The 21,777-nt window shown below is 39.2% G+C and overlaps 2 protein-coding genes across 2 annotated transcripts in view; both read left to right on the top strand.

The window, feature by feature from the left end:
- The window catches only part of LOC125226508, a 318,421-nt gene that overhangs the window by 238,484 nt on the left and 58,160 nt on the right, over positions 1-21,777 (top strand). The window lies entirely within an intron of this gene.
- LOC125226350 lies at positions 11,658-13,472 on the top strand. The gene is made up of 2 exons (XM_048130311.1): positions 11,658-11,808; positions 12,243-13,472. Exon 2 carries the CDS (start codon positions 12,321-12,323, stop codon positions 13,113-13,115), a length of 795 nt encoding a protein of 264 aa, XP_047986268.1. The 5' UTR covers positions 11,658-11,808; positions 12,243-12,320; the 3' UTR covers positions 13,116-13,472.

The raw sequence follows: 21,777 nt of genomic DNA, 5'->3' as shown, positions 1-21,777 counted from the left end.
CGATTTTCTTGAAGAATATGAATTGCAATTGGAACAGAGGAAAAGGGCAATAGTATTCGGAGATTTTAACATCGATCTACTAACTAAAGACAGAACAAGCAAACAATACAATCAACTATTAAAGGAGACCGGCTATAAGGTCATCAATAAGATCAACAGAGACTACTGCACAAGAGACGGATCGACTAAAAAATCCATCTTGGACCACGTGAGTTCAAACTAAGGGATGTCACATGATAACAGTAAATTCTCATTATCAGACCACAAACACCTATATTTAGAGATTAAAAAAGTAAAACCACCATCGAGAATGTATATGACATGAACTTGCAACTCTGAAGCATACCGATAGATGTCTTATAACGATTCCTCGCTGGACTTGTACTAATATGTATTCTGTGGCTGGACTGCCAATTTTTAAGGCCAAACAGTGCCGAGGCTGCCGAGAGTCCTGTGAATCTCCTTGGGGTTCTACTCCGACCAACAAAGTCACACCGAAAAGGAGACTCTGGCCGACTCTTGGGTGAATTGGGGTCCGTGGAGTCGTTACCGTTAGGTACTCCTCAGCAACTAGCCACAAGCTGCCCTGCGTGCTTAATATTGAGTTGAGTATTATTGTGATGCCATGGATGCTAATCGTACCCAAATTTGTTGGTAGAAAAGTAGAAATCCAAGCGGTGAAATGTTAATTAGAATTTAATTTGGGACCTTTTTCTACTTACCAGGTCCTTCGTGCCACATCATAAATAAAGAGTCTTAAAACTAGCTTCATGTACGAGTAGGTTTACGTTTTTTTTTAATATTTTCTATTTATAAGTAGGTAAGGGTGCCTTAAGGGACTTCTGCAAACACCGAAGTTGGCGAAAGCACGGAGGTATAGCTTTCATTTTTAAAACCCTTAAATCGACAACGTCCACTATACTAAACATCCCAAGTAAAAAATTCTACGCCGAATATTAAAGCATATCAAGACTTTTGATGTAGCGTAAGTGAATCGTTAGTTATTTTTAGGTAAATAAATAAATATTAGATTCCAGTGGAGACCTAATATTTGTGTCAAAGTCCTACAGAACACAGACCTTACTAGGAAGCATCCGACTGACTGATATTGTTGCTAGCTGTTTTAATTTTTTTGTTTGACAGTATTTTGCAGCATTAAAATGTATAATAAATGATAAGTCTCAGTCTAAATAACACGAAAAGGTGTTGTTTTTATGAGTATTACGCACTTGAAAATGCAGTAAGTATGCAGTATTTTACCCGTTGTCAAGTTCACGATACTTTTGCTACGTCCAGTACGTTGGACGATACCAAGGAAACGGTGATTAATAACCATTATTTTTTATGATTGTTTTATTGTAAATAACAATAATTTATTCCTTTATAAAACATAGTTTTACATGTCAACAAAATTACATATAAATACAATTATCCCACACACCTCACACCTCACATAGTTTACAAGTAATACACAAGAAACAAAACAAATTAAACAGAGGTAACAACAGGCGGTCAGGTCAGGTCAGGTCAGGTCTTATCGCTGAAGAGCGATCTCTTCCAGACAACCTTTGGGTACTGGAGTTAATATAATCAGAATATATGGTAGGTGGCTCTAAAAATATGAGAAGTAGAATTTAAATACAACCAAACAACACAAAACACTCATTCAAATAGACATACATAAATAAGTATAACCATAAACATACATAAACATACACACATAAATATATATATAAAAAGGTTTATATTCATAGAGAAACAAACAACAGTGTCATTCATAAAATCTAAGGAAGGGAAAGATAGTATTCTTTAAGGTTTAGTGTATTGTACATTGTTTAACATAAATTATGAACCTCACAACTCACAATATATATTTTTTAAACTTTGTAGTTTAGGATGGATTATCATGTAATTATTATTCACGAATGAGTTAAAAGGCGAAGCGTGCTAAAATCGCCAAATTCGAATTCGTTTCCATGCCAATCGCGAACAGTACACAGTAGACTACTTAAAAATGTTGGCTTTGTTGATGAAAGGATAAAAATATTACATTATAAAAGTCATGGTTGTCCCTACCAATCCTACCATCATTAAATAGGCCCACATAAAGACATAAGATGGTCAATTATGATTAGTTGATTACTAATAAATTACATAAAAATATTAGACTACCAATACGCTTCTTAAACACGACAGTTAAATATGAAATTAAAATAGAAATCAAAAACAGAAATATATATAAATATTATTAAATCAATATCAAAGGACATTTTTACACAGATTGACTAAGTTCCACGGGAACCTTAAGAAGGCTTGTGTTGTTGACACAACGATATACACAATATACAAATACTTAGATACATAGAAAATATCCATGACTCTGATTCTCAGGAACAAAATATATCTGTCTTCATCACACAAAAAAATGGCCTTACCGGGATTCGAACCCGGGACCGCGGCGTAGCAGGTAGGGTCAAAGATATATAATAATAACATATTATAATATATAGTAGTGTGACTATTTAAAATAGAAATAAGAAAATATGTACAAATGCCTAACTATTACGTTCACGAGAAATAAAAATGCAATAGAATACGAATACTGCATTGACCAAATCAAACTGAAGAGGGTATCGACAGTCAGAGATCTCGGTGTGATATTTGACTGCGAGCTATCGTTTCGCCACCACTATGAGCACATTGTGAACAAAGCAAACCGCACGTTGGGGTTCATCATGCGCAATTGTAAACCATTTAAAAATGTCTCGAGCCTAAAAACTCTCTACTGCGCTCTAGTGCGCACATCACTTGAATACTGTTCAGCCATATGGTATCCGATCTATAAATGTCATTCCGAGCGAATCGAATCTGTCCAAGCTAAGTTCCTAAGATATCTTTGCATTAAAAGGGGGACTCGTCAAACACTCCCGGAGTATGCTGACCGGTTGACCGCATTTGACTTGCAATCCCTGTCTGTTAGGCGCAAGATATCCGATCTTTCCTTATTCTATAAAATATTGCAGGGTGGCCTGGACGGTGGCCTCATAGAACACATATATTTCAGAGCCAGTAGTAGGATGACTAGAAGCCAAAAACTATTTGTTTTGCCAGTAGTCCCTAACAATAATGTTACTCGTAACGCTCCTATCTTCAGAATGTGTAATCTATACACTGACCTAAACAGTGAGCCGGATATTTTGAGCATGTCTTTGTCTAGCTTCATCAGCCATATTGTAAAATCAAAGGTTCTTGAACATTAAATTAATTGTTTCTTTTCATTTATTATGCACTAGCATGTTAGTATTAGGTTTATATAAGTACCTACGTAGATAGTTTGGATTTGAATTATTTAAAATAAAATGTTGTGTACAATTGTTATTGTGATATAGGCATTAGTTAACAGTTATCAATTCATTTATACTACTAAAATGTATCCTGCTTATGTCATGTTATTGTACCTTATGAAATAAAATAAATAAAATAAAATAATAGAAATTGTTATTGGTTGCCTAACAAACGACAGCCCTCGTATAGGCTTTTGCTCTCTCAATATCCAACAAAACTCTGTGCAAGAAAATTCGTAAAATTGATGGTTATATACACACAGCCATAAGTGTAATACCGTGGTAATACCATAATGGGGTATCACGCAAATTGTCTTGGCACCCTCCGAATTTGTCCTTCGTCATTGCGAACATTTGACTGAGATAGGTGAATTACTGAGCGATATAAGCGAGTTGAATCTCTAGACCTCTACTGAGTTGACAAGTTCGCAAGAATATCAAATGATATAGTTCATATAAATCACTTACAACTTGTGAACGAAACATGTCTAGTCAGTTCGCGAGCTTCGAATAAGACGTTTTATGCTTGAGTTCAATCTCGTTAATCTCGCGAGATCTCGTCGATTTTTCGGCCGAGATCAATCTCGCTAAAAATGACCGAGATCTCGTACAAAAGAGATCTCGCGAGAACGAGATTGCATTCCCTACCCTTGAGCCATCTTGGATGTCGCTTTTTGTGGGGGCCCATCTTGTGGGGACGAGTCACCGTCTGCCGGAAATAAAATTGTATACCGTTTTATTAGGCAGGCGTCCGGTTTTTTATCCATAGCCCAGTATTTAGTCCATCACTTTCATCAAAATAGACCAGGTCATTTTAGATTCCATTAACTCTCAAATAGTCCTTACACCCTGGCGGGTGTTGCCTCTGCGTGTGTCCCATGATACGGGCAAGGGCAACATCCGCTCGGTGTACCCCTTACATTTCATTAAAGTGTCGAAAGGGCCTCTACGCGTTGGCTTCGGCCCCGCGCACGCCTCCCAAAGGTCCGGAATACCATTGTTTCGTGATGGGAAAGATGTAGGTTTTTTAGATAGAAGTTCGTTATTTGGTATACTATAGGTTATTGAGCCAAAGCCAAATGGATAAAAAAAAATATTTTTTACTGAGTACTTTCCCTGGTAGTCCGCGCCGTTACAAGGAAGAGCCAATTTCAATATAGAAATTTCTTATGAATTTTTTGATAATAGCACATGCTTATAATACAGACAATAGCTTTTATGTTACTGTTTCTTATGACATTCGGCTCGTTTAATTTTATGTTAAATATATGTGTCAATAACTGGAAAAATATGATCACCTTAAAAGCTATGAAATTATCTCCCAAAAAAATTGGATGACACAAGTTTGTTACGTCATTATATTTTTTATTATGGGATGTTCTTATGTAAAAACACAAGTGTTTTATGATTAGCAAAACAAGATAATTTGATAGAAATTGTCCAAAATACTGCACGTCTTCTCCTTATGACGCCATTGTGGGGATACACACAATATACATATACACAGATTGACATGTGTAGTGCAGTCCTTGAAACAGTACTGTTCTGACAAGAACAGTGATGTTAGTATCGATTGTGAAACATTGAAGTTGCTCTGAGAAGAGCAGTTTATATTGTCCCGAAAAGGACAGTTTTATCATCGTCCTGACAAGGACAAGACAATCATCGGAGCCTGCAGCATCCTCGTCGAAGTCGTCGTGTCTTCATCTTCAGCGGAGAAACACGCAGCGGAGCGAGGCACGGCGCGCGACGACACGATGTTCACTCCACGGCGGCCGGCGGCGAAAAGGACCCGCGGCCGGAGGTCAATCAGTTTTATTCGCGACCCGCGATCTGTCGCGCATGCGCGGCAGTGGCGCCACTGCCGCGCCGGCGCACCGTTCCCCGCGCGCATGCGCGGGATACCTTTTTCTATCTCTTTCTTTCATGTAAATATTATCTCTTTCTCTCTTGATTCAAAATTGTATATAAACAAGCGTTTTGTAAATAAAAATTCATTCCCTTCTGTACATACAACCTGGAGTTTCTCTACATTACCCCAATGGCCTAACCTTCGCCATAGTGGTGACCACCGACTCTGAACCAGCTACAAGAAGAACATTCTGAAGAAAAAGGAAGAAATCGAGCCAGAAGAAATTCAAGATGCCTCCCAAAATCGACGGTGCTACCCCGCAAGAGGAAGAAAACCCTACTACGGCGACCGCTGCAGCAACTACCTTATCCCACGACGTCGCTGCCATATCCCTCTCCCTGCGCGTTCCGCCATTCTGGAGAGACCAGCCCGTCCTATGGTTCTGCAGTTTCGAAGCCGCCACCGCAGAATTGAAGAGGAGCCAGGCTCAGCTAGCGCAGATGGTTATCGCACAGCTCGACAAACAAGACATTCAGAACATTAGCGATCTCATCTACTCGCCGCCCGAAGACAACTACTACACGGCGATCAAGAACAGACTCATTTCCGTGTACGAGGAAAGCAACAGCGCGCAGACGAAGAAGCTACTGTCACAAGTAGAACTCGGCGAACAGAAACCCAGCCAACTCCTGCGACGAATGCAGACGCTGAACAAAGAAAAGTTCCCCGAGTCAGCGATACAGATGATGTGGCTAGACCATCTCCCGCCACACATTCGCTCCGTGCTCACCGTCAGCGAAGCCTTCAAAATCAAGACGACGCTAGAAGATCTCGCACTGCTCGCCGACAAAATGATGGAGCACACGCCATCATCGTCGAACGCAATCGCCGCAGTCTCTTCACACCCCGTCGTACCACCTTCGCTGCCAGCACCACCGCCACCATCTCCGCAGTCTACGTCATCTGTCGATACTCAATTTCTTATCGGCGAGATACGTAGATTGTCACTAGAAGTTGCCGAACTACGCTCAAGACCACGTGACTACAACAATCAACGCTACAGTCGCTCGCATCGCCGATTCCCGTCGCGTTCGCGCCATAACTCGCAATCTCAAGACCGAAGCTCGTCGAGAAACCGAAGACACTCACCTCTGCCGTACTGCAATTACCATCGAAGATTCGGCATGGATGCACAGAAATGTTCTCAGCCCTGCAGTTTCAAGCCCATACCGCCAGCAAAGTCAGCGTCGGAAAACTAGACGTAACGCTGGCTGCGGCGGAAACCGGCGTTACTATGAAATCTCACCGCCTCTTCGTACGAGACCGCAACAGCAAACTCGTCTTCTTGGTAGACACAGGAGCGAACATCTCCGTCCTGCCAAGAACACCCGGCACGAAGGCGCAAGAACTGCCATTTCAACTTTACGCCGCTAACAACACAGTCATACCTACCTACGGCGAGAAGACACTCGAACTCGACTTGAAACTTCGTCGTCCGTTTCGATGGAAATTCATCATCGCAGCTGTTTCGAAACCCATCATCGGTGCAGACTTCCTCGATCATCATCACATCGTCGTGGATATCACAAAAAGAAGACTCATCGACGGCAAGACGCTACTATACACTGACGCACAACTCTGTACTGACGCTACTATACCTACCGTGCGCAGTATAGACGTGCAACAGTCGTATCACAACATCTTAGCCGACTACCCAGGAACGACACGCCTAACATCGATGAAGCTCAGCCCGAAACACAACGTCGAACATTTCATCGAAACAACTGGACCACCGCTACACTGCAGACCACGTCCGATCGCACCGCACCGCTACGAACTCGTGAAGAAAGAATTCGCAAACATGATGGAACAGGGTCTATGCAGACCAAGCAAAAGTCCATGGGCATCACCTCTTCACGTCGTACCGAAGAAGAACGGCGAATTACGTGTGTGTGGCGACTACCGACGGCTTAACGCTATCACCAAGCCCGATCGCTACCCTATCCCACGCATACGTGATTTTACCTACCAACTCGCCGGCAAGAAAATATTCTCAACATTGGACCTCAATCGCGCCTATCAACAACTACCTATCGCCGAGAAAGACGTCGAGAAGAGCGCCATCATAACTCCATTTGGCCTGTTCGAATTCCCACGAATGTGTCCCGGACTCAAGAACTGCGGACAGACATTCCAACGATTCATACACGAAGTACTACGAGATCTCGATTTCGTATTCCCATTCGTCGACGATCTACTTGTCGCATCTACTGACGAATCTACGCACGAACAACATCTACGCACCATACTTCGCCGACTCGAAGACTACGGTATCACTATCAACCCGTCGAAGTGCGTATTTGGCCAGCCATCAGTGAAGTTCCTCGGCTATGAAGTCAGCAAAGACGGCATACGCCCACCTACCGAGAAAGTACAAGCTATCATCGACTACCCGAAACCAAGGAACATCGATGAGTTGCGACGATTTCTCGGAATGCTCAACTTCTACCGCGAGAATATCAAGAACGCCGCCATACTACAAGCGCCGCTGTGTGCACACCTGCACGGCGCTAAGAAGAAAGACAAGACCGAGATCAAGTGGAACGACGAGGCCGACGCCGCATTTGCCGCTTGCAAAGTTAGCATACAAAACGCCGCTTTGCTCGCGCACCCATCTCACGACGCCCCGCTAGCCATCTTTAGCGACGCCAGTGACAGAGCCGCAGGCGCCTCACTCAATCAATACGTCAACAACACTTGGCAACCACTCGGCTATTTCTCGAAGAAATTCTCCGACGCCCAGACTCGCTACTCTACATTCGATCGAGAACTACTGGCTATCTACATGAGTACCAAACACTTCCGCAAGATGTTCGAGGGACGTGAATTAATAATATTCACCGATCACAAACCTCTCACCTACGCATTTACGAAGATAACTACAAACAACGAGTCACCGCGCCGCACCCGTCAGCTGTTGTACATCAGTGAATTCACAACCGATATACGACACATTCCCGGAACTCAAAACGCAGCCGCTGACGCCCTATCTCGCATCGAAGCCATCGCCTGTCCATCTCCGATCGACTACAAACTACTAGCAGAAGCGCAAGAGCGAGATAGCAACAACATTCAAACACTCGCCCAGCAACAAAACCTAACTTTCAAGCAAGTTGAAATTCCCGGAACCACCGTCAAGCTATTCTGCGAAACATCGACGCCGCATTTACGACCTTATGTACCCGAGGAGCATCGCCGCGCCGCCTTCAACGCTGTACACAACATAAGTCATCCCGGAGTGAGAACGTCACGAAAACTAGTCAAACAGCGATACTTTTGGCCCGGTCTAAACGCCGATGTAGGCAAATGGGCAAAAGTATGTGTACACTGCCAGCGCGCGAAGATACAGCGACATACTTCAAGCCCTCTCGGAAGTTTCCCGCCAACTACAAGGTTCGAACATATACACATCGACCTTGTAGGACCTCTACCAACCGCCGCCAGTGGACATCGATACCTACTCACCATGATCGACCGTGCAACAAGATGGCCCGAAGCGATCCCGCTAATCGAAATCACAGCCGAAGACGTCGCGAAAGCACTATACGAAGGCTGGATTTCCCGCTTCGGCTGCCCCGCTACCATAACGACCGACCAAGGACGTCAGTTCGAAAGTCGAGTATTCGCATCACTCACGCGATTACTCGGCATCGAAAGAACGCGATCGACACCCTACCATCCTGAGTCGAATGCTATGATCGAGCGTTTTCATAGAAGTCTGAAAGCCGCACTAAAAGCTAGACTACAAACGGAGAAGTCATGGATCGACGTCATACCTAGCGTGTTACTTGGACTACGTGCCGCACTTCGCACCGACACCGGAGTTAGCCCAGCCCTACTAACCTACGGCTGCAGTGTACGACTACCCGGAGAGCTACTCACACCTACGCGTGACGTCACTATGGACCCAGACTTCGTGGAAAATCTACGAGCAACAATACGAAGCCTAACGCCGACGCCGACGATCCCGCATAGCACCAAGAGACCTATCTTCATTCATCGCGATCTACACACATGCGAACAAGTATTCGTACGAGTCGACGCTGTAAGGAAGCCGTTACAAGCACCCTACGACGGACCCTACCGAGTACTCAAGCGCACCGACAAAGTATTCACTCTGCAACTACCTAACCGGCAAGTGAATATTTCGATCGACCGCCTAAAACCCGCATTCATCATCGCCGACACCGAGCAAGAAGATATACCTACAACGATCGCAACGCAAACACCTACTACAAGTTCAACAGCGAATATACCTACAACTCCGAGCACACCTACAACTACGAGTACAACTTCGAGCACAATCAACATACCTATACCTACAACTTCGAGCGCAACGAACACAAGTACGAGAATGCCTACTGCCACAACAACGAAAAAAGCTACACAACTTACAACACCATCGAGTCTACCGACATCACAACAGGACAACAACAACAAACAACAGAAAAATGGAATCCTGAAAAGAAATGGACCCGACTCAACGACCACACCCTCAAGGACGAACAACACAACTCGCCGAGGCCGCACGATCCGCCTGCCGGTACGCTTCGCTTGAGGAGGAATCCTGTGGGGATACACACAATATACATATACACAGATTGACATGTGTAGTGCCCATCATTACAGCAAACCTGGCAGTGTCCAACATACTTGACATATGACATATTTTTTTCAAAACTATTATAAATATATTTTTTTAATGATTTTTCTACAATTAATTACAACACGATAACTTCAAAAAACAGATGCAACCCCATTTTTTCGAGATTTTTTTGACCTTGTCGATTTAAGGGTTAATAATATATGACGTGCTTCATAAGAGTGTGCAAGATGAAATAAAATAAGGTTAGGTATTTTATTTAGACCCTACCTTCCTGCCTTCAATCTATTTTTTTTTCTATGTACCTATGACATGTATTAATAATTATAGTTACTAACTTTTTGCACTATTATTGTTATAATAAGGTAAATGTTTCTTAGCTTATAATGTAGGTACATAAAAAAAAAAAAAATATTTTACATTACCTACAAACAAGAATATTATATACCATGGATATTGCGTGCCGAACATTACGTTGAAGCCAGAAAATTTGACCTTGAATTACGTCACGCCGGTCTTGCATCTCTTTCTTTAGGGTGTCCATGATTAAGCATACATTAGGGATATCCCGCGGAATTTGACGTATTACGTTTATACGACTGATTAATTTTGTAACTTATTAAATTCAAATATACCACTCTGCAGTTACTTTGCCTTACGCCACAAAATACGGTACAGTTTTTACCAGTGGTAAACTACTGGGATTTTTTTTTCAGAACCGTTCCAGAATAAGAGCGTGGTGAGTGTTGCAACACGAGGCTTAAAATATAACTTTTCTTTTACTGACACCTGTATTTATTAAAAAATGTTTCAGTCACTTTAAACTATCACAATAATATTTTGGTAGTAACTACTGGGAAAACTAATCCCAGTAGCTATCAACCCCCGGTGTGGTAATTAACAATGTGGGGAAAATCCCAGTAGTTAGGACAGGTAAAAACTTGGTGGTAACTAGTGGGAATAGCCACAAAAATATAAGGGAAGTATTTGTCAATGGGGAAATAATGAAATACTAGGACGTTTTAAAACAGTATCTTTATTTTTAAGCGCCGCCCCAAATCTCAAGGAAGGTGGTTCTCAATTCGTACGTATTTCAATTTTCTTCGCATGTATATATATATATATATATATATATATATGTATCTCAATTTAATGTTTATGCCACGATATCTCCGTCGTTACTGGACCGATTTTTAAAATTTCTTTCTGTGTCATAATCTTCAGGCTTAAAGTGCAAATCTGCAAATTGTCGAACGCTCTGAAACATTTCCTTTTATCGGTACAATCGACAGCCAACGCTGCCTCCTTCCTTCATCTTTTGGAACACTGAAAAGTTTAATATTATTCATGTTAATTGTAAAGACATAAACAATAAAGTTGGTATTATTATACTGTGATATGAACTATGAACATAGAAACCGTACCAAGTTGATAGATTTAGCTCCATTCAATAAGAGTAAATACCATGCAAGAAAAAAGATTGGTCACCCTAGTCGTAAAACCACACATAGCATTATTTTTCTTTAAAGGTCATATTTATCGTTCTAAACCTATTCGTGGGAATTTTGATATAATTTGAGACAATGAAAACAATATAATGATAAGAACTAACCAAGATTACAAGCAAAATACGTATAATACTACAAACGTTTTTTTTAGTAATCTAATCTGTAATTAAAAAAACCTGGCTTACATCATCGCGCCTACCGTAATCTAAGTAATTAAAAAATTACATCATCGCGCCCACAGTTTACGAAGTTACGAACGCGGCCATAACGTTTCCCGCGCGTTTACCCCGCCACTTGCGGATAAATTTGGAACTACTTTGCGTCATGAAGGCTATCTGTGTGCCGTGGAGTCGTGTTTGTGTACAAAATCATTATATTTCAGCTTCTATCGGAATATACAGTGATTGTGAATTGTTTGCATGAGGATGCAGAGATTACAAGGTATGTTCTGTTGTAATAAAAATATTGATTATGTAATTGTCAACAGCTATAAGAAGCTTATGATGACGACACATATTTTTGTTGAATAGAGTCATTTTATAGCAGGAATAAATTGAAGAGTGATGCTAAAGATTCCGAAGTATTGTTTTTTAATGTCTCTGTAACATGTCTATACATTTCATGATTTACAATGACTATCTGCATAACCTCAAACAATATTATCGTAATGCTTGATTAGTCACTAATACGTCTCGTTCTAATTAAACCTTTTATTTAAATAAGGTCAATGTCCTAATCTGTATCGATGATACAGTTCTCATCAACTCGCTCTGTTAAAAAACTGAAATTTTAGCTAATTTACATCCGTAATTCTGGCGGGAAAACCTGTTAACTCTGAAAGTGTCTTATTAATATTATCTATTTTTATGTTTCAGATACACAACGTTTACTCAAGCTTGTGATATAAATAACCTCATATTATTCTCCAAGAAACTTCAAGCAAAATAATCATAATGAAACAAAGTTCTATAAAATTAGCATCAAGAGGCAATGGCTACCAATCAGATGACGATACCGTGCGATACAAACTGAATAGAGAGTTCTTTAATAACACCAACAAGGCCACAGTGAAGCCAATCAAGAAACAAGAAAATGTAGAACCTGATGATGATATTCGATATATGTTTCCAAAAGTTCTAGTAAAAAACTTGGCAAATGATAAGAAGCCCAAACAGAAAATAAAAGTCAATTTTTGGAGCACCAAACCATCTATTAGCCGCATGCGCAAATTGGAAGCCAAAAAAGAGTCCTCAAATCGCAGACACACCGTGGCAGTGCCATCACATGAAAGGTTAAATGATAAACCGAAGAACTCTGCTGTGAAGGTACGCAAACGAGTGTCATTTCTACCTTCCCCATTGTTCTCTGATAACCATGTTCCGATGGTGACAGTACCTGATGACTTGACTATCCATCTTAACGAAGAAGAGGCAAATGATCTTGGTGAGGACTTAAATCAAGTGATTACTGAGCAAGACATCATTACTAAAAGCAAATCACGTGATTCGTCCCATAGGAAGTCCCGCTCATTACCTACACAGACCAGTCCCAAAGGCACAAAACGCAAGCACAGTGACGACTCCCATGGAAATGAGAATGATCTAGAATTTTTCTCCAAGTATGTGGTCCAGAAGTTACGGAAAATGGAAACCAATCAAAGGATTTACTCAGAAAACTTAATCAATACTGTTCTTATGTTGGGACAACTCTCCAAGTTGAATGGTAAATATAAAATATTAGAACAGTAACAACATCATAATATTAATTTTAAGAGTTACCCTTGTTTGTTTAAGTTAACATGGTTAATGATTTTAAAGAAATTAATTATTAATGTTTGGGAAAAGTGTATTAACTTTAAAATGAGGAGTGTTTAACAATAAATATTGTTACTATTTTGACTGAACTTGTGCAATAATAACAAACTACTAGCTCAACTTTATAATTTCCATAATATAGAAACATAGATCCCAATTTAAATGTTATAAAAGTATGGAAAGTGATGCACAAGTCAAATATTCTAAATTTAAAATAGTTTTTCACAGTTTTAATAGATATAGATAATATACACATAGAACTTTATCTAGCAAAACAAGAGATTGACAAAATTACAAGTTTCTAGCAAAACAAGTTGAGAGGTTTGCTTTCCACAAAATTTCACGTGGTATAAAAAAAAATCACAAGCAAAGCGAATCAATGTGTGGTCATAAATTGTAATATTTATCTATACTTCAACAAGGTTCAATATTCTGTTTGAGAAGAGTCCTTTTGTATGGATTTCATAGGGAACTAAGCCATTCAAAAGACATCTCATTTAGCCACTTGTTTTTACTAGACAAAGTAGACTAGAATTCAATGGAGCACCAAGTGAACACAAAATACATTCAACATATTGTGTTCATTTACATTTCCATTTCCTTATTATTTTGTAGCTGTAAGGTAACTATTTATACATAGTTAGTATGTACTTGTACATATGAGTAGGGACAAGTTTTGTCTCTGATATAAGTAACACTTAATTTACAAAAGTAACAACTCATAAGTACAGAAACTCTAATATATATATTTTAAGGCGCTATACAATGCATCTAATGAAATTTGTCATGCATGTCTTGAGTTTAATTTATTTGTTAAATGTTTTCATTAAAAAAAAACATGATTTAGTGCTAAATATTGAAAATATGAAATGGTGTAGTATATTTACTAGATTTTGCATATTTCTGGATGTTGTTTAAGCCTTACATATCACATTTATTGTGCTAATTGTTATTTTTCTTGTGCTATTTTACTGAAGTTTTATGAAATTAAGTTTTATGTGCATACAAATTTTAGTTTTAAACGCACAAGCTTTGCTGACTTAAATTTTTTTGGGTGTATTTATTTTCTGAAGAAGTAATTCTTTACCAGAAGCATAATAAGTAAAAGAATTATAAGAAAAATTATATCACATGTTCCAGAACTGAACTAGATGGCGCTGTAGGCTATCATTTGGTTTCTGATAATTTGAGAACTGGATATTTAAGATAAGGCAAACCATTTTTTTTTTCAATCATTGCTGTCTTAATTCCTTTCTTTATACTAGGCAAGGTGGTTCTAGCACATACGTTTTCACGCTCTTCCATACATCTAGCATCACTTCGCGCGCTCGTGAACGCAAGTTTTGCTAGACTGCTAGAAGAAAGTCTGTTACGTCAAGACACAAATTTAATTTGTAATATTAATTTTGTTCCTATTAACACTTAAAAGATGACTATGGCTTAGTATTAGTCTAGTAATTATAACCAGTTATCTAAACTTTTTGGTGAAAATTTGCGTTACGATTGCTGTTTTCTTATTTAGTTCTATTGTGTTCACCTTCACACTGTTGTAGGGATAAAATATTGTTTTAAAGAAAAAAAAGCTGTGTCTGACAAAACTTTTTGTCATTGTCCATGAATTGTGTAATGGGTAGTTGTTTCAATATGTACTTTCTGTGATCCCGTTTCAGCACAATAAAGTGAAAATGAACTGTATATCTGTTATACGAAAAGTAATGAAATTGTGTTAATATAGTTGTCAATTAAGAAAAGTATTTACATATTTACAAAACCTGATTGTTGTTCACCAGAAACTGACCAAGTTGTGTCTCGGTTTCAATATTAATATTAATAGGTATAATATACATATTTTTTAAATTGGAGATTGTACCTATGAGGTAGGAATTTCTGCCTTAAAAATAAAACTTTGTGAACTCAACAATATCAATTTCTTTTATTTTACATAGTTTAGAGCCCGTCGAAATACCCAGTGCTAAATACTTGGTCAAGATGACAATCACTTCCGCTAACGAAAACGAAACGCTCTGTGTCTAAATAATTCTTCCATTGTCATTGCGACAGTGGTAGTTATGTTTTTGTAACTGTCTATGGAGCGTAAACGATTGGCATATTGGCTACGCGTTTTGGGGTAAGGCTGGCTTTCACTAAGCTCGTCGAATCGAATCACATTCGATTTCTGCATTTATTATGAAACTGCGTCCATGAGCGACGCGTCGAATCGAATTCACTGTTCATACTGTTCATAGTAAATGTATGGGAGGCAAATTCGACGCCAGCCTTTAATGCAAATCAGGCAGAATAAAGCGTCTCTATTCCTCAGGGCTATGCCTTAGTGCGTTTTCACATTATCCGATCCGATATTGGACCGATATCCCATACATTACATGCGCCATCTTGGATTTTTTCACTTGGAATCCTTCCGATATCGGATCGGATAATGTGAAAACGGCCTAAGACCGCGAACTTACCGCGCACACGCTAGCGCTGGTAGTTCAGAGCAGATTCACTGCCTGTTATAAATGTTATGACCAGAAATATATGATTATTGACAGGAGGCGCTGTTATTTGATGTTTGGGTGACAGTTCAGTATAGTATGAAGAAAATAGTTCTAATGAAATTCCGCAACATGGCGCGTAGTCATGTTTCTGGTGAGGCTTTAATAGCCCAATATGTGGGAGCAACATTCTGTCTTGGACAACAGCGATGGCGGCTGAGTGCGCATGATAATGATTAAATGTAAAAACGTTTTATTGAAAATCTATGCAGCCAGCCCGTTGACGCTGGACGCCGATCAAAACGCAGTCGGGCTCTGTCGCGCCAATACGGAAGAGTGATATAATCGTTAGCGTTTGTGCATTTGGCTACGTACCCTGGGAAGTAACTAATAACTATCCTTATTAGCTTACTTCAGTGTGAATACTGTGAATTATCCAACGAACTGTAAAAGGCTCCACTGCAAAGTAACTAGTTACACCTTAGTGTTCCTTTTACAGCTTTGTAGTGTAGGTAGATATGTATTGTAACATCTCTGAAGTTCCTGCCTATAGGTATTACTATACCTACCTATGGGCAAAGACATGTAACTCCGTATAGACAGCTACAGTTTAAGAAAAAAACGTACCTCGGAACCATTATAGAAAAAGGTACGGAGGCCTAGATGGAGTCCTTTGGGGGACGCACGGCTAGATAGCGCTAATATTAATATTAGATTTTTGACATTTTAACACATATCAAGCTAAGAATATGTCGAAACTGAGGTTTAAAAGTTTTAGGCTATGTTACATAATTATTTTAATTTGACAGTAACTCGCTATAATATTTGGTCCTCTTTGCTATAGGTAAGTACTACGCAGCCTGTGTTTATTTACCACCTCTGTGGTAATAAAATAATACCTACTTACGCCTTTAAGAAAGTTTGTTGATTAAGTACGTACCTACCTTGCGCTCGCCTTGGGGCGTGGAAGACGTGGCATCAATCATTCTGTACGGAGACATTTTATCCATTACCTCACGCAATTACTTATGAGGCGAGAAAAATCGAAAGCAATTTATTTGTAAAAGTTTACTGCTTGGTAAATAAATAAGTAGATAGGAAAGCAACAAAACAATAATCGTTGACTAAGTTTTTCAGGCTAAGGCCAACTTCTTCCGAGTTTTCAGATATCAGATTGAAATGAGTATGATTGACACTGTTATTTATATTTGATAAACAATAATAATATTACTTAAGCTAATATAAAATAATCTGTTAGATTAGAGAATGCGATCACTTTTTATTTTCTTATTCGCATTTGTAGAAAAAAATACATTGCACTTAAAATAGACACCTTAATCAAATCACTGAAAGTCGCAGCCATCATTGTAATCTGTTTAAGGTAGGTATCTTGTAGTGCCTTGTGAGCTCTCTTGTCATCTTGTGTGCGGTATTTTTAACCCCCGACACAAAAACGACGGGGTGTTATAAGTTTGACGTGTCTGTCTGTCTGTGTGTGTGTCTGTCTGTGGCATCGTAGCTCCCGAACGGATGAACCGATTTGGATTTAGTTTTTTTTTGTCTGAAGCTGAGTAAGCCGGGAGTGTCTGAGTGTGCCATGAAAATCGGTCTACTATGTCGTGGTCGGGGGTTTTTGTACCTCACTTCATCTTTGCCTATAGTATTCTCAGTTTATATAAAATACAATAACCTAACCACAAAATTAAAATTTTGAAAAAACCCCCGACCGCGCGCATACACAACATAGCTAAGAACATTCCCGACTAACTCAGCTTTCAGACAAAAAAAAACTAAATCTAAATCGGTTCATCCGTTCGGGAGCTACGATGCCACAGACAGACACGTCAAACTTATAACACCCCGTCGTTTTTGCGTCGGGGGTTAAAAATCACCTACTCCAAAATGTTCAGTTTGAGGTTAGTCTCTTTTCTCTGGTTTGAGGTAGGTTCAGTTTTTTTTTGCTCATGTTATGGGCTCCACCCAGTTTAGGTATAAGGTATAAATACCTACCCAATTATCCTATAGAGACACAAGTACCTAACTCCACATTCGATTTTCCTATAGGTAGACCATCATTTCATTTCCCCAATGTTTATTTTCTCTAAGCTACTGGGATCTGCGATTGCAGCTTGAAATGAGATGTTACACGACCTACATCTACGCGATCTGTAGGAAATGGGACGGGAAGTTTATTGGATTCGCTAAGAAGGAATACATATTTATGACAACAGACTTTTTTTTAATGGGCCAGTTTTAACGACAAACGCCTCTACCGTTCTAGTACCTAAGCTAGTTTTACTTCAAACCGGTCCGGCCAAAGCGGGCGGCTGGCAACAACAAGGAAAACAAGTGATAAGTAATAAGTATGTGCTAAAATGCTATTTGCGCTCAGCGCCATGTTGGCGATTTGTTGTTTTGGTTATAATATGTATAATGAATAGTATACCTGCATAATTATATGATTGTTGTATTGTATAACATCTACCGCGGAATGGAATAGGTATCGAAATAAACCTTATTGGTTTAACGATACCTACTGTGTATAATTAATTAGAAATTTTTGTTTGTAATTACCTAAAATAAATAAATGAATAAAATAATTAAAACTTCATTACACTCGCACACTAAATTGTGCTATTGCACGCAGACGGAGCGGAAGTTAAAAAAAATCGTTCTTCCAAGGGATGAAATTTGTAATAAATAAAATTAAAAATCCGCCCCATGCACCATGTTGCACTATATACTAATCAAATCGACAATCATATTAATAATATTATATTGTACCTAGTTTTAGTAACACGAGCTGATACCGTAGTCGTGGTGATTTGATACTAGGTACCTATTAATCTCGGCACGTTGACGTTTTGTCTCTACGACCCATCATAAAATCATAAATCATTTATTTACTTACCATGGTACGTACAGGTGTTACAATAAAATTATTTCAATATGAGCACATGGCACCCTGTGAAGGGTGGCACCATGGCACCATGTGTGCAATTCTTAAAACTAGGTATGTACATTGTTTCTTATAATTAGGATGTGTAATTTTGTGTTTAAGAGTAGGTAACTTACTTTAAATTGTCGTCCATAAATTCTTGGATGGAGTAGTAGGCTTTATCTATTAATAATGCTTGCAGCTTTGAAGTACCTAAAGGCGTTCAATTTTAGAGTGCTCGTAATTCTGTTAGGCAATTTGTTGTAGAATCGGCTACGACGTAACGCTACGACCGTAGCTCAGCGGTGAATGTAAATCTTAGCACAAATTACAGTTACAATGCACCCATTACACTTAAGAGTCTGTTCGGAAAGTGAAGAGTCGTGAAATGTATGGGGTCCAATAAGGTACAGCGGGACAATTTCGACTTGGGGCTATCTTCACTTTCCGAACAGACTCTAAGTTAGTTCGCAGGGCGGGCGTCAGTTATCTTATCACTGAAGCTTACAGTACTCAAGTACTTACAACTTATAAGTAAGTACTTTATTTTCTTATTGCATTTAACCAATAATAAAAATTACCTTAATGTACGAGTAGGCAACGCAAATCCATTATATTAATAGCACGTATCTTGCCAAATACTTATGCTTAAATTATCTTCACTGGTGATATTGCCAATTCTATTAGTTTCTTCTGTAGGTACAACTATATAACAAAAAGTAAATAAATCCTAAGATATTCTACAATAATACATATTCATAGTTATGGCGAATTCCGACTTAGTATTCATGTTGAGATGTTTGCCAGCGGTTGCTGTGCGACGCCGAGACTCGAGACACGCTTCCATCCGCCCCGAGCTGTTACGCAAACTATGACTATAACCTCACCGGTATACTGAGATCCCCGAATTCACATAGTCGCTATGGTTTCCAAGGTCACTGTTTACGCTGGATGCGTGAATCGAACACTCGAGTGACTGTAACCCAAGGCCTAGCCTCAGTCACGTCCCGCCCGCCTTATACAACGCACTGCTACGGAAAACGGAGACCACCATACGTCCTTTTCCTTTCGTGTATAAATCATTCGTGAACTCATGTTTCTATGCGTTTTCTATACTAGAAAAAAATAGTAGAAATTTTGGCGGTATCGAATAGTGATAAAATGTAGTTTTGTGACTGTCATAGTTTTTTAGTTCTATTTTAGTAAGTTGTGCTTTACATCTTTGACTTATTTCAAAGAAAAACTTTTTCAAAAGTATTTAATTAAAAGTAGTTTTTATCAATATAGTGCTTTAACCTACTTAAATCTTCTGTAATTATAAAAGTGTAGGTACAGTGAATTTGTGTGTAAATTTTGTAACAACCGAAACCGCCGCGCCATAATTTTAAAGTGCCTGTCGTTTGTTCGTTTAACAGACACTTGACTTCATTACAACCCGAAGTAGGTACCTAATTAACTGTGTAACTTTGACCTTCGCTCAACCTCGACCTACAGTGATTTGTCGGGATTTTCGTGCATAACTGCAATATAGATTGTATCAAGATGGATCTAGTGCATCGGCTGCATTACTTGGTGCTGTCCCAGAAGTCTGATTTGATGACGATGGAGAGAGAGCAGAGATTGCGCGTCAGACGGCAGTCCAGTCTTCCAGAGTATAGCAAAGCTAATAAGACCAGGCAGCGGCTGGAACAGGCTTACTTTAATGATGTAAGTTGTGTAGTCTTTTTAACACGTTGATTATGAATGTCCTTGGAAAACGACGCTCGCTCACCATCAGGCCGAACGTCTGCTGGTTAGCTGACTCTCACACTTGTAGTTACGATACACTACGCATTTGACGGAGATTTAGACCTCTTTCTTCATGATAATTAGGTACCTGCCTATTTTCCATAGACTAACTTCGTTATAGATTGAGATAATCGAAAAAACTAGGTACAATCACGAATTATAGGGGTATTTTTTCCTTTCGCTGAAATAGAGATAACGAGAGATAGGTATATCTGCGCATTTTGAAACCGTTGATTGTATTATTAAAAAAAAATGAAGATATATAAATCATCTTCTTTACGTAAAACCATTATAAATTGTTCTTAACGCTAATACTTCAACTTACACGCGTAAGTTCATAATCTAGAGCAGCAATTAAAGTTTAGTCAGACAATTAATACCTCTTTTACGAAATACCGTGATACTTTTAAAGGCTTTTTGCAAAAGCTAGTTACTTTGGGGCTTCAACAAAAGATGGATCAGATAACCCGCTGCCCATCATTTGATAACAGCCTTTTATAGCCAAGTTTTATTTCTAGTCGACACGACACTGCGACCTATCTTCGAGTTAGAACAGAGGATCGTTAAGCATAGCAAACGGTACGATAAATCGCCGTAGTGACATAGTAAAGCCTTATCGCGAGACGCCTGCCACGCAGGGGAAGTAGGAGAGCACGCAACAATGTATAAGCTTAGACCACTTATCCACTTACCTACTGCTGCTACTACATTGTCGACCTGATTCGAACTTTATGCTACGTCAAATATTAGCTCCAAATGACGATGCGGATCAGATATGACATTGTCAAAACTGTCGTTAATGTTTGAAGATTTTTAAAATTCGTTTCAGATTATTAAACCTGTCTTCAACTAAAAATGCCACTTTTAATACTCACAGATCACAGATCGGTATTAAACACATCACATTTTATAACTTTTATAAGCATTGTACGAATTAGGAATGCTCCCGGGAATTCCCGGTACTGAAAATACCGGGAAATCCCGGGATTTTTGAACTCTTTGGGTACCGGTACTGATGTTATAAAATCCCGGTTCTTCGGTACTTTTCGGTACTGAAAAATGGACAAAGATTACAAACTAAAACGCATTTAATCACTTCAAAAATTTGAAAGTAAACGACGGAATATCCATTTAATGCTTTACAAATGTAATGAAAATAGTTTCAAACGCGTTAGACTCGTCCCCCCGCTCGGTATTCATCGGCTATGATGGGACCTCGGCGTCATTATTTTAAAAATAATGATGTGTTATACCAAACTAACTTTGCTAATGTTAGAATTAGTTGAGGTCTGTAATGATTTCTTGCTCATGTCGTCCAGGTTTTTGAAAGTATGCTTAGAAAGCAGTCTGGTATACTGTAATTTTGGTCCTAATA

The sequence above is a fragment of the Leguminivora glycinivorella genome, chromosome 5, assembly GCF_023078275.1.
Source record: "Leguminivora glycinivorella isolate SPB_JAAS2020 chromosome 5, LegGlyc_1.1, whole genome shotgun sequence".
Classification (NCBI taxonomy): domain Eukaryota; kingdom Metazoa; phylum Arthropoda; class Insecta; order Lepidoptera; family Tortricidae; genus Leguminivora; species Leguminivora glycinivorella.
The sequence above is the reverse complement of the archived record's forward strand: the minus strand, read 5'-3'. Positions and strand labels throughout refer to the sequence as shown.

Bases quoted from the DNA above. Each gene is read 5' to 3' on its own strand.
- LOC125226350 (XM_048130311.1), top strand. From the start codon at position 12,321: ATGAAACAAAGTTCTATAAAATTAGCATCAAGAGGCAATGGCTACCAA.